General features: G+C 40.8%; 1 protein-coding gene across 3 annotated transcripts in view; it reads right to left on the bottom strand.

Moving 5' to 3' along the window:
• Nucleotides 1-11,534, bottom strand: part of LRRCC1 (leucine rich repeat and coiled-coil centrosomal protein 1) — a 32,814-nt gene extending 21,280 nt beyond the window's left edge. Inside the window, exons 1-10 of one of the 3 annotated variants that reach the window (XM_075213734.1) lie at nt 11,436-11,534; nt 11,043-11,133; nt 10,480-10,685; nt 7,237-7,302; nt 5,270-5,437; nt 4,328-4,500; nt 2,658-2,879; nt 2,355-2,551; nt 559-760; nt 284-432 (exon numbers count right to left, since the gene is read on the bottom strand). In XM_075213734.1, the coding sequence (XP_075069835.1) occupies nt 284-432; nt 559-760; nt 2,355-2,551; nt 2,658-2,879; nt 4,328-4,500; nt 5,270-5,437; nt 7,237-7,302; nt 10,480-10,685; nt 11,043-11,101 (1,442 nt within the window). In that variant the 5' untranslated portion in view covers nt 11,102-11,133; nt 11,436-11,534. Of the gene's footprint in view, nt 1-283; nt 433-558; nt 761-2,354; nt 2,552-2,657; nt 2,880-4,327; nt 4,501-5,269; nt 5,438-7,094; nt 7,114-7,236; nt 7,303-10,479; nt 10,686-11,042; nt 11,416-11,435 lie in introns of those variants that run through there. The other 2 variants (XM_075213733.1, XM_075213736.1) reach the window with 2 other exon arrangements.
• Nucleotides 11,535-13,307: the final 1,773 nt, after the last annotated feature.

Genomic DNA, 13,307 nt, shown 5'->3' with positions numbered 1-13,307 from the left:
CGCGAGCTGCGCACTATTACCGTTACTATGGTAATAGCTGTACATTATTACCGTTACTATGGTAATAGCTGTACATTATTACCGTTACTACGGTAATTTCAACGCTGATTTTTGCTCTAAATATCTGCGTTAGTAACGGTAATTATGCGTGCCTCGCGTTCTGAAGAACAACACAGGGAATTGCATCTGACCCTAAGTGTGTGTAATAATCCCTGCCAGTAGTTCGCTGCCCCCTACTGGACTGGAAGTCCAATAGACGTGAGAAACATTAAGATTTTCTTACCTGTCAGTAGTAAACACAGCCATACTGTTAATGTCTTTCTCTTCTTTTGCCTGGCATTGTAATTCTTTAATACTTTCTGTTAACTTCATCACAAGTTGTTCAGATTTCCACCTCCGCTCTCGCTCCTGATCCAATTCTGAAACAAGTGCCTGCAGAATCAACACAGGTATATAATAGATTATAGAGATAGATAGATAGATAGAGAGATAGAAATAAATAAAACTTTGAGCTCTTGGTACAATTTGCTGCATAAAATGTATGATGATGTATCTTACCCTGTATGTTGATTCCTCTACTGAATTGGATACAGACGCCTCAATTTTCCCTCTCTGAGTTCTTGGAGTTGCAGTCAGTTTGGCTCGAACCCATTCCGCACTGTCTGTGTCTACTCTCTCTGAAGAGACACTACTCGGACTCTCTGCTTTCCTCAGAGGGCTGGGACTTTTCTGCTTTCTTGCTGTATTTTGCTTTGGCACACTATAAAATAATAGTGGAAAAAGGAAACACACCTGAACGTGCTTTACTAGAACCATATAAATTTTTCTATAAAGGATAACAAGCCAAAATGGTTTTAGATATGAATCATGAAAGCAAAATATACTATTCAGTCTAAGGCCACGTACACACAGGCGGCGGCGCCTCGCGCACACACACAGGCGGCGGGGGCCTCACGCACCCACGCAGGCGGCGGGGGCCTCACGCACCCACGCAGGCGGCGGGGGCCTCACGCACCCACGCAGGCGGCGGGGGCCTCACGCACACACGCAGGCGGCGGGCGCCTCACGCACACACGCAGGCGGCGGGCGCCTCACGCACACACGCAGGCGGCGGGCGCCTCACGCACACAGGCCCTTTCTCTGTGCCTGTGGTATGTTCTGTCTGCATTCATCAGTCAACCAGCACTGCAGATAGGGTTCATTGCATTCTATGAGAAAAGGGACAACAGAACTGGAAGGACATAGATGCAGGCTGTCCATGTCCGTCCAGAATTGACTCTCAATGCTTTGTGGTTGGATGTAATTTTCTAATATGGTTCAATGGCAGTAGCTGACTATTTTAAGGTTTTATATTGACTGGTTCTTGTATTGTGTTTCCACCTTCTGCTATATCTCCATGTTTCACCACTGAAATACCATCCATCAAGAACTACTTTATTATTGGTGGCTGATAATGCTGCTGCCTTCTAATAACAACACACACTTTTCAGTCCAGCTGCTGCAATTGTTACTGTAACATCTGGACGGAATCAGGTGTTCCCCAAACCTCTTATATTGAAAGCTTATTTGCACAGGGCCATGTTACCTTTTGTTTCATCTCAGTGTATGTAATTTACTTAAATCATGATCCCCTCCCTGTACAAGCGCAGGGAAAGTGACTGCTCACTGCTGAACAGATCGGTTTTACATGCTTTTTTTATATAGCTCAAAGCGTTACCAAAGAACAAAAACTAAATTACAGACAGAAAGCATGAATGCTATATGCAACATATTATTACACATTACTAGAGCAAAAAAGATACACAGAAAAGTGACTATCCAAAAGGAACACAACTGTAAATTCATAAGTAATGCTTTACCCTATACAGCTTTAAGTGGGCCTGATTATTATGGTTTTCACCAGTTACAGGATCACTTGTATGGGCGTTTGTTATTCTTTTGAAATTATCAATCAACAAAACAGATAAAGGATAAATCTGGACGCATTTTATACAGATTGGTTGCTATAGGTTACACTATGTGTTTTACATCAACTATTTTATTACATAAACCCAAACATTATCAAATGACATACCTCCCAAAATGGAATCGGGACAACATAAACCCTGTCTGACCTGCCCAAACCCTCGCCCAGAAACACCCGCTTTGGAAGATATTATATTAACCAATAACAACGAGGTAATAGAGCATGTTGGCTAACCTGTGACACTCCAGGAGTTGTGAAACTACAAGCCCCAGCATCCTTTGCCAGTAGATAAGTAGCTGATAGCTGGCAAAGCATGCTGGCACTTGTAGTTTCACAACACATGGAGTGTCACAGGTTAGCCATCACTGTAATAGAGCAACTGGGATACCTGTTTACAGTTCTAGCCTTTGCTGGTTGAGGTTTCTGTATCTGGCTGTTCTTACGACAACTAGAGATTTTGCTCTTTTTAGTTAAAGTGGTCTTTACATTTTCTTTCCCACTGTCGCAGTCACTCTCTGTTGTCAGGTCCGTGTCTCTCTTTGGTTTCAAGATTTTTTCTGGCCTACCTGTTCTGGGATTAGAAGCCTATAAATGAAAAAAAAAAATAAAAAAAAAAATACATGAACAATTTTCAGTTTTTACACATTACAATCATGGGTCCTATATATAATAATATATTGTACTCTCAAACCTTCATGAGAAGTTCTGATATCTGGTCCTCTAATTTTTTAATCCTCATTTCACGGAGCGTGTTGTTTGTGTCTTGATGATTGGTAAACTGTTGCTCTGATGATGAAGAGAGAACATCTACACAACTAGTCTGGGAACCCGAACCAAGGGTAACAGGTTGTTTTCGATACTGAGATAAAACCTGATCAATTCGAGGTGTTACGCCAGGGACACTTGTAGAATCCTGATAATACAAAATACAAAGATATAAGGCACATGCTAGACAAAAACATTGAAATTATTCACACATTCATTCAAGTTCAATGATTGTACACTGACGATGAGGAAATAGGTGTACTTTGCTTCAGGCAGCAATTAAAGAGAGACGGCAAAACATTGCTTTGTGAGAACCACGTTGTAACGCTTACCTTGAATTAGTGACTTTGTATAGTGAAAAGCAGCTGTTCTATACAAACACTATCTGGCATTGTGAGCTGCTATGTGTATGGCAGAGAGTCAAAAGGTCACCACCCCTGAAGCCAACAGTGGATGTATGAAGATTGATGTAAAGTTCCACTGCAGGCAGCTAAGGGATTGATGTAACCTTTTAAAAAACAATTTGCGCATCTCACGTTCTTACACTTGATCTCAGTCCGGGCCTGATCATCCAATAGCTTGACTAGGCTGCAGCTTAGGGTGCAAGACATTTGAGGGTGGGCAAAAGTTTTGGCAACTGAAACTGAAAGTAATTTTCAAATATAAGAGAATATTTGTTCTCCAAAGTGAAAATAAACCAGGAAAGAAAAATGTAATAAGGTTTTAATCCTGATGTATTTCCACGGTGAAGGCTGAAGATAATGAGCCATCCTTGAGCGAGCACTTGAGGATATGCAAGCAGGAGAAACAAGGATGGTGACTGGCGCAGGTATGACAGCCCCCTCCACCTTCAACCTCAGTAGCATTATTCTGCTATACGGTTATGATTTAATGAAGGAAATGAGTGACAAAGATTGTAGTGACCTTTTTAAAAAGCCAAGTGGAGAGGAGTAACAAACATTCATGGGGGGCTTGCAGGAAGCCAGATTTTAAATTAAGGATGAGTTTGTTTCTTACCTACAGAGTAGGCGCGCTACGGGTGTAGTAGCCTACGGCTCTCTGAATCATTTATCAGCCTCTCATTTCAGTTTACTTAATAAAAAAACGTCAAAGTACAAACATGGTCAATGACTGTCAACTCAACCCATATGAATTCAGTCCATATGAAGTGTATCCTTCAAAGGGTATGAGCAGCGGTATCTCCACTTGTCTGAGATATAGGGTGTAAGAAGTACAGACATTTCAAAAAAAATTATGAAAATCACCTTAAAAATGGCTGGGGGGGGGGGGTACATAAGGAAGATAATACCCATGGTTGAGCACCTCTATCTTAATCATGTTTTGTACTTTGCTGGAAATAAATCTGAAGTTATTATCTGATATTTCCTGCACGTCAGGCGAATCTGAAAGTACAGCAGGACTGAGCTAGCCCAGTGGAGACCCTGATTTATATCCCAATGTCAGCTTCTAGTCTCCTGGGATCTGGGGCACCAACATGAATTGGAATTATTTCTGTCAACAGATCTAAATAAAATATTACATAATTAAAGCATAGAAAGCTAATACAAAGTCGGTTAATGGTGGAGAAATTCTTACCTTTAATTCTTTGCTCCCACTGTTAAGGTCACAAGAAATCAAATATTCCAGGAAGTCCAGATTGGGGAGATCTATTGAATCTATATCAAATCCAAGAACAGGTTCACCTGACCTATTTACACCATCAAGGACTTTCAACTGCGGCAAGTTTCCAAGAACCAGATCTCTGTATCCTAAAGGCAAAATAATAGGCTCCTTAATGGACTATGAAGACTTCTACATTAAGTGTAGAGGAATTAAAGATCGAACAGTGTGTTAAAAGCGTGGATTACAGAATAGGTAGCATTCTACAGTAAGGGCTCTTGCTGTGCCCAAAACCTAAACACAATAACCACACGGGTAGGTTGTGGTGTCTAGATTTAGGACACTGCAGAAGACAAAGAAAAAAAAATGATGAAAAGAACTTTTCTTATAAGGCCATAGAACTCCTCTGTAACATGTAATGATCCTATCATTTACAGCAGGGAGTACATTGTCCTATATTATCAATAAAACGTGATATATTTCCTTTTTTAAATGAAACGTGTGTATTTTGAGATAACATTCCTCTCCTGTATATTATTACAGATATTAAAAAGTCACCTTGAAGTTCCATGACCAATTCTTGGAACTCCTTTGTGACTTCTAATATATGTGATAATGTACATCCTACTGTAAATTCTAAATATATATTTATTCACACAGTTCTGAAAGATGAGTGGCAGATTACCACAAAGGATCCAACATAATCTTAATTAGTTTGTACACAAAAGCATTGTGCAATAATATGTGATGTTATGCATATAAAACTGAAGTCTGTACAACTTACACTTAAGGAACAAAAAAGTGAAAATATGTTTCATTCACCTTTGTTCAACATTTGGGCAATAAAATAGATTACTATATTAATATAGGTGTTTTGGCCTAGACATAGGTAGTCATTTCAATGCAAGTGCCAATTACCTGCGGTGTTACAAACAGGGTTGCCTTTCTCATCCTGCTTTAATGTAAGGTGAACTAAAGAGTGCAATCCCATCATGCCGTGCAGTACTTGGTCTATGCTATTAATGCAGTTGCTATGGAGATAAAGATGGCTGAGTTTGTGATTCCATCCATGTAGTGGAAATAATCCTGGAACACAAGGACAAGATGACACATACAAATCAGTGCCTACAAAGCAAATCACTTTTTCTAAACACATACATTTCTTATTCAACTGAATATAAAGGAGAAGTATGGTCTTTTTCCCACTGTTTCCTCTCACTCCAAAAACTTTTCATTAATTGTACTCATAGGGGGGAATTCAATTGGCTGCATTACTGTAAAAAGTAATGCGGGCTGTGCACTATTACTGTTATTACGGTAATAGTTCGCTTAAATACCTTTATTACGGTAGTGTCAACGACGGCTTTTTGCTTGCAGCTCAGAAAGCCGGGTTAAATTTACCGTATTAACAGCAATAGGTTTAGTGCGGCGATACTCTGAGGGGAATTGATTTCTCCCCATAGGCTGCAGAGCAATTTGTGTAGCTGATAAAACACTGCCAGTTGTTGGTGGACTGTATCTACTGGTTGGTTCAGCAGCTGTATCAGCTCAGAAACAGCTACATAGCTACAGCCACTCTCTGCAGTTCAGTGGTGATGTATAAATACAGCTTGAATCACTGCTGGGGTACTAGAAAGCTGTGTGTGGCCACTTGTACATGCAGCCTATGGAGCGGAGACATGATGTAGGGCTGGTTCTGAACAGGGGCGGATGTAGAATTTTTTTTTACCCTGGGCAATCAGAGCAGCCGGGCAGCACACTGCCCTAACCTGTTTCTGCCAAACGGACCTGCACAAAGTGTGCAGCCGTCGGCAGCAAGCCCCTGCTGGGGGGTGGGGGGGGGGCGATCGCCTGGATCCGCCACTGGTTCTGAATGTATTCAAGTTCAAATATTGGACAAAGTGTACCTACCAACAACAACAAATCAATCTGTGGAAAGGGTTCCTCCTCCCCTTGTTATAGTACTGAGAGTTGCTGAGTAGATGTGGGTATGGTCATCAAACAAAACTCATCCCTCACACCACTATCCTGGGGTCACTTCTTACGTATAAATGTACCTTCTGCACGTAGGATTCATACTTACCTACTAAAGGTAAAATGTAATAAACCCTGTGTTGCAATGGCCCTAAACAACCCACAGTCACACATCACTCACAGAAGACATCTATGTACCAAAACTAACAGGAGAACCAGAAATTATATATCACTAGTGTAGTCTATTACCTGACATCTACAGGTTACTATACTGTACCAAGAAAAAGAGTCTGTAAGGCATGAAAACATTTACCTTTCTACCCATCAGACTTTATGAACAAACAGAAACCTGTAGCAGAACATCTTAAAATGATTGTCCATAAGTGAACAACCTCTTCTCAGTAAAATATGCTCCCTTGTGCAGAAAACAAGCCAATTCCATTGGGAACACCCCTGTTACCTGAATCATACCCTCAGCTTCAAATAATGTAGGGATCCCCCATTTGCTGTACAGTGAGGGCATATTATATTAAGGAGCTGTCAACCTCTTTCACATGAACAATGATCCTATGATCCTAATCCAAACGTCCTTAAATGCTGTAACTGATGTAAGAACACAATAATTGATGCATACACTTTTATCTCAAGATGTCTCTGATTTGAAAGGGTAAAACTCTCATACCCCAACGTGGTAAACAATCTGAAAACACAAAGTAGTTCTGAAAGGTGTACAATGTGATAATATCATGAAGAGGATACGGTCACAAACCATTACACAAACAGTCATGATGAAGCATTCGATTGCATTACGATGTCTCCGTTTAAATGTCTTGTCATTAATAAAACCTCTTCACTGGCAATTCACAATCTAACAAAGGAAATGAGGAAACAGAGGTTACACATCCACTTACCGTTAAGGTCATGTATGCGATTATAAGATAAATTCAGTTTCTTGAGATCTAATAACTTCTGCAGACCTGAGCAAAACAAATCATAATAAAAATGTTTAATAACAGGAGACAGTTAACGATATGAAAATTAAAGCATACTACAAAAGGAGGAAAATTAGAATTATAAAGCGTAGGCAAAATATTGCAGTTTGATAAGTATATTCTTATTGTAAGATGACTTGGTACGTGTCAGAATTGTTGCTTCTTTCATCCGGTTAATATGAACATTAAGAGTCACAATTATGGACAAAAGTTATACATACAACTAAAATAATGTCAAATTTAGGTTTCTGCATTGCGCAATACTTAGTCTATAATTAAATACCACCAATTGTTGTGAAGCTTTCAAGTTCATTACGATCATGTGCAAGCACTGACAAATTCCGGGCGCTATGTCCTTTTATCACCCAAAAAGGTCTATTCTGGTGTATGATATATTTACATTTGATGGGCAACTGAGTGCAAATTATTGTTTTTGGCTATCAGCTATTTATTTGCAGAAGGAGGCTAAAAGAGGCTTGTCTGCACTCTGCTTTAGGCCTGGTGTTTATTACTTGCGTTTAAGTAGAATTTTTAACGCCTATAACCGTTATGTGACACTAATGGGTTTGACATACATTTCTACGAGCGTAATAAACAGTGTATAGTAAACTGGGCTCTGTGTTGTTATAATACGAGACAATGATATCTGGTATTTCAGACGTTTGAAAGATACTCAAACCGTCCTCCTCATCGCCTCACCAACAGCTGTTATTATTGCAGCTGATGTGTTAATAGGATTGGGTAGCTGAGTCTAATATATATATATATATATATATATATATATATATATATATATATATATATATATATATATATATATATATATATATATATATATATATATATCTCTACTATATAAAAGCCTAGTGGCGTGTGTCTGTGTGTGGGGAAAAAAAAACAAAAAAAACAAGCTGCAGCGCCACCTGCTGGGCGGAGTTATACACTGACCTACTAAATTGTTAGCATTATCTAACATATAAAAGTAAAAGCCTAGCGGCGTGTGTTAGTGTGTGTGTGTGTGTGTGTGTGTGGAAAAAACTATTTTCTCAGAAAGGGCTCATCCAATTGACCCGAAATTTGGTATACTGACATTATTTGACAAAAAAATTAAAATAGTGAAGTCAGTTAACTTCCATCATCCGGGTTAACTTGTGATACATATAGCCATCCAGGCAGGTGCTATTAACACAACAGTGGCAATTGCTGCTGTATAAATATACATACAGATGTGTTCGTTGGCAAATACATTGCAGTGTGCAAGGAACATATGTGGATTCTAGATTACTAGACTCTTATCATCAGCTTGTAGAATGTTATGCTCTAGATCAGGGATATACAACCCGATAAACTTCAGGGGCCACATGGTGCGGTCATCTAACCTTCAAAAGGGCCGCACATTACCCTTAATCTCAGTAATAAGATAAAACAATACATTTAATCAAACAAAAATATACCTACCTGTAATACCATATCCGCAGGCATGTGAAACAAGTGTTACAAGCTACAACAAACATCTGACAATTTAGCAGGAAGTAGCGGGGGGCTGCTGGTGAAGGTGGTATGCAGCCCTAAAAGCACCCGTTACCGTTCTACACCTTCCATAAAGCCATTATTGGAAACAAGTGTTTGATTATGTGCCTGTGAGAGCCAACATGTACAGTATACAGTATGTTCTATTGTACTGTAAAATATCCCTGCCAACAGCAAACTCCTTGAATTCAAAGGAATATGTCCAGGTATAATTATATGTGGTTTCCATCAGCAATATTATAGCTTTTAGGGGTTTTCTTCTCAAAAGGGATTAAAGAAAAATGGTTTTAAAAATCTAAAATACAAAAAAGTGACACTTTTTGTATCACAAAATTCTCAGCGATACAATCCAAGGTCTTCAGGATGGGTTATAATTTCTAAGGCAAAATGACAGTAAAAACATCACTTTCAAGAATCTTTCATTTGTTGGAAAAGGTTGTGAACATTTAGTGCTATAAGAAACTACACTGTATATTTAACTTCAATTGTTGCTTTTTATGCTGTTTTTTTCCTTTAGAGAGTTTAAAGATAAATTTCTGAAAATATAGATGTAACCTTTTACACAATACTTGTAGTCTGGTGGTCATGAAGTAAAAGAGAAAATAAATCATTGTAAATGCTCCAAAATCCCAGTGTATCTAGCTTTGGGGGCCTATAAACTCAACTTTAAGCTTTCAAGAAAATGGCCTACAGTTTCATTCATTGCATCTATCTGCATTTCATACATACAAAATAAAAACAGATAAAAGATATATATATAAAAAAAAAAAAAAAAACGACATGAAGAGAAGTTAGATCAGACAAAATAAAATATAATAAAATCAATAATACTGTAAAAACTATTTTACATGGAAAATACATAAGCAGGAATCAAACATAAGACCAGTTTGTCTAAAGTCCGAGCACCTAATTATTAGACCAAAGAGATCTTCTCTTAAGAAAGAATCACAAATATATGGGAGTATAAGCATCCCTCGGAAATAATTAAACATAGAAATGATGATCACTACTTAGTGATGTCATATTAATGATTTAGACTTAGGGGTATATTTACTAAATTGTAGGTTTGAAAAAGTGGAGATGTTGCCTATAGCAACCAATCAGATTCTAGCTGTCATTTTGTAGAATGTACTAAATAAATAACTAGAATCTGATTGGTTGCTATAGGCAACATCTCCACTTTTTCAAACCTACAGTTTAGTAAAAATACCCCTTGGTCTATTAAAGTGACTACAATTAAACTTAAGACCACATATACCTCATAATAAATATGTTTCTATCATCTAAAAAATGCAATGAAATATGCATTATACTTAAACATGATTCAACCCCTTCCTCACCTTCTGCCTGCAAATAATTATACTGTTAATGGAAAGCAGCCACAGAAGTGGATATAGAACTGTCAGTGCTGAACGGAACATGACCATTAAGTTCAAGCAAACATGGGTCATGTTCAATCAGGATCCATATTCACTAAGTATATACTAAGTTGGAGTTTCATTGTTAAGCCCAGTACCAGTGCTGACAGCTGTCACTCTTCTGCCAGCTGTCAAAACAAAGCAGGAGTCCAGTACTGGAGGTAGACCACTGTCCAAAGGTCAACACTCAAATTATAAACTTAATAACACAAACCTTCTATCCTTGTGAGTTTGTTACAAGACAGATTCAAGCTCTGAAGACATATCAAGGAGTCTAGTCCTTCAATCCTGGTTATAAGGTTGGATGATAAGTCCAAATGCTGTAAATTGTGAAGGTATGTAAGCCCTTCAATCCTGGAGATTTGATTACAATGCAAATTGATGGAAAGGAGGTACGAGTTCAAAGTAATATCCAGCAAGCTACAAAAACAAAAAATATTAAGATCAGAAAGTGCAGATCTGAAGTCTACTAAATCAAGTGTGCAAAATGCAAATACTGTACCAGGTAAACAGCATAGCAGGACCAAGTTATACATAGTCTAAGTGTACAGACAATTCTGTACATCTCAAGGTTTGTCATGGGGACCAAATATCAATGTGTGTAGCCGCCTTTCGTTATGAATGGATTACAAGCATTTCTGAAATATCTTCCTAAGCAAACGGCTACAGATATTTTTAAAAATAAAATGATGTGTACTGCACAGAATCATTGTTTTAGTTTACAGAAATGTTTATTTATTTTCAAACCCTGCAGATTTACAATGTTATAGAGCTTACCTTGTGACCTGTTTATCCATCAAACTCAGTTCCTTGCCATTAGGATCCCCACCTGCCATGTTATATTCAGACTGATGAGCAGCCCCTGGATCTGGTACAAGCATACACTGTTAGCACACATTTTACAACAACCACAACAAGTGTCACATAGTAGCATCAGGAAATCATTCAGTGACAGCAGTGGGCAGCATGACAGGACAGGGTAATGATGCATGATGTGTTATATGCAGGGAGTAGGACGTCATGTCAGTGTATTTGGTTATAATACAGAGGGAGTCAGCTCTCTGGCCATTGTGGAACTACAAATCCCAGCATACCCCGACAGGATACATCTGGGACTGGCAGAGAGAGGCCCGGGGTGTATAAGCCATAGTGTGATGAGATAACACAGACCTGTGCCGGTGTGTCAGCCGCTGCAGGGCGGGCTTATCCCGCTGTATAACGGCTGTACACAGTGTATCCGGAAGCTGCTCGGTGACATGGTAACAACACCCCGCCCACTACACCCGGCCACTCCCCCTGTCCCCTGCCCCCACTACACCCGGCCACTCCCCCTGTCCCCTGCCTGACAGCCAATCAGCGAGCTGTAGTGTCAGACACGGGCGGCAGCGCGCGGCTCATTGTAGTCTCTGGTCTGACTGTGTAACCCCTGATGGAGACTGGTGGTCGCCTGACGTGTTAGTGGGTGTGTGACAGTTGTGTGTTATATTAGGTATTACTGTACCTACCATCCTGACTGCTGCTCACAGCTCATGATATTCTTTATCTGCTTTTGACATTTGTTTTTTTTTAGAACTGCAATAATTTGGGCTAAATTTAGTGTCAGTGTTAAGCATACTTGCCAACTCTCCCGGAATGTCCGGGAGACTTCTGCATTTTGGGGGAGTCTCCCGGACTCCCGGAGGAGTATGGCAAAATCCCGCATTTACAGAAATAGGGCCACTATACCGCGATTCTCCGGGAAAATGACGCGATTTCGGATCCCCGCCCCCCGCACGCCCACCTCCTCCACTGAATCTCCCGGAAAGCAATGGGAGAAAGTCGGCAAGTATGGTGTTAAGCCATCTTTCCATTGTACCGCTGTTGGAAAATCTTACAGCACACTGCATTGCAGAGAGCCAAAGCAACATTGAATTCTCTTCTGCCTTTTGTTTCAATATGTAATTTAAATAAAAAAATGGTTATTTATAGGGGCATATTCAATTGTTGGCGTTACTGGCCAAAGTAACGCTGCGCGCGCACTATTACAGTCATTGCGGAAAACTGTTGGTGTTGCGGCGAGCCAATTGGGACTCGCGCTGCTGCTGAGTGACGTCGGCATGCCGGTGGCTATATACGCCGGTATCTTCAAGTCGTTAACCGGCGGAGAAGGAAGAGAACGTTGTGGGACGTCCAGCGGCAGAAACATTGGTGGAAGTGGCAGGGAGCCCTTGTAAGGGCTGGGAGCTACTCTGCCACAAAGGTACCAGGAAGCAGAGTGCCGAACCAGAGAAGTGGCGCCATCGGCTGGAGGATCTGGAACACCCGAAGACAACGCAGTAAGAGAGGAAGCCGGCAGGGAGCCCTTGTAAGGACTAAGCACCCCTGCCATGAAGGCACCGAGAAGCAGAGCTCTGAACCGGAGAAGAGGCACCGTCGGCTGGAGGGTCTGGAAGACCCGAAGACTGCGAGGCAAGCAGAGTTTTCTGCGCGGAGCAGGTGAGGATAAAAATACTCGGTCAGGTCGGGCATAAGGCCCGGTGGCACGTTCTGGGCACTAGGCCCCTGTTGTGCTAAGTGGGCATAAGACCCTGGGCAGTTAGGCGCTAGGTAGGTTTTGTTATCGGGCACAAGGCCCTTAGGCTAGTCTGGGCTTTAGGCCACAGTGAGGAAGGGCAGCAGGCCCTGGGGTTTATCTGGGCGCAAGGACCACAGCTAGAGTTAGCAGGGCGCAAGGCCCTTAAATGTAGAGAGGCGCAGGCCTCTAAGTGAGTGGGTCTTTGAGTAGTGAAGGGGACATTTGGTCCCTTGATAGTTGAGTGGTTAAGTTACTGAGAGTGGCTTACAAAGCCCCTCTATCCGTCAGGAAGGGCACCTAAAGTCCTGAGCGCCAGGACAAGGCGGGCTTCACAGCTGGTGCTCGGACCGCGGGTGGAGGCCTGTGGAGCGACAGAGTTCCAGTGGACCTGGATAGCCGAGGACTTGTGAGTGGGAGGATTCCATTTGAGGAGAAGAAAGGTACGGTGGTCCCTCATGATTTGGTGAATACCTGGGGTGTTGGGGAAG

The sequence above is a fragment of the Mixophyes fleayi genome, chromosome 5 (assembly GCF_038048845.1).
Source record: "Mixophyes fleayi isolate aMixFle1 chromosome 5, aMixFle1.hap1, whole genome shotgun sequence".
In the NCBI taxonomy this organism is placed as follows: Eukaryota; Metazoa; Chordata; class Amphibia; order Anura; family Limnodynastidae; genus Mixophyes; species Mixophyes fleayi.
This window is presented reverse-complemented; position numbering and strand designations above follow the sequence as displayed.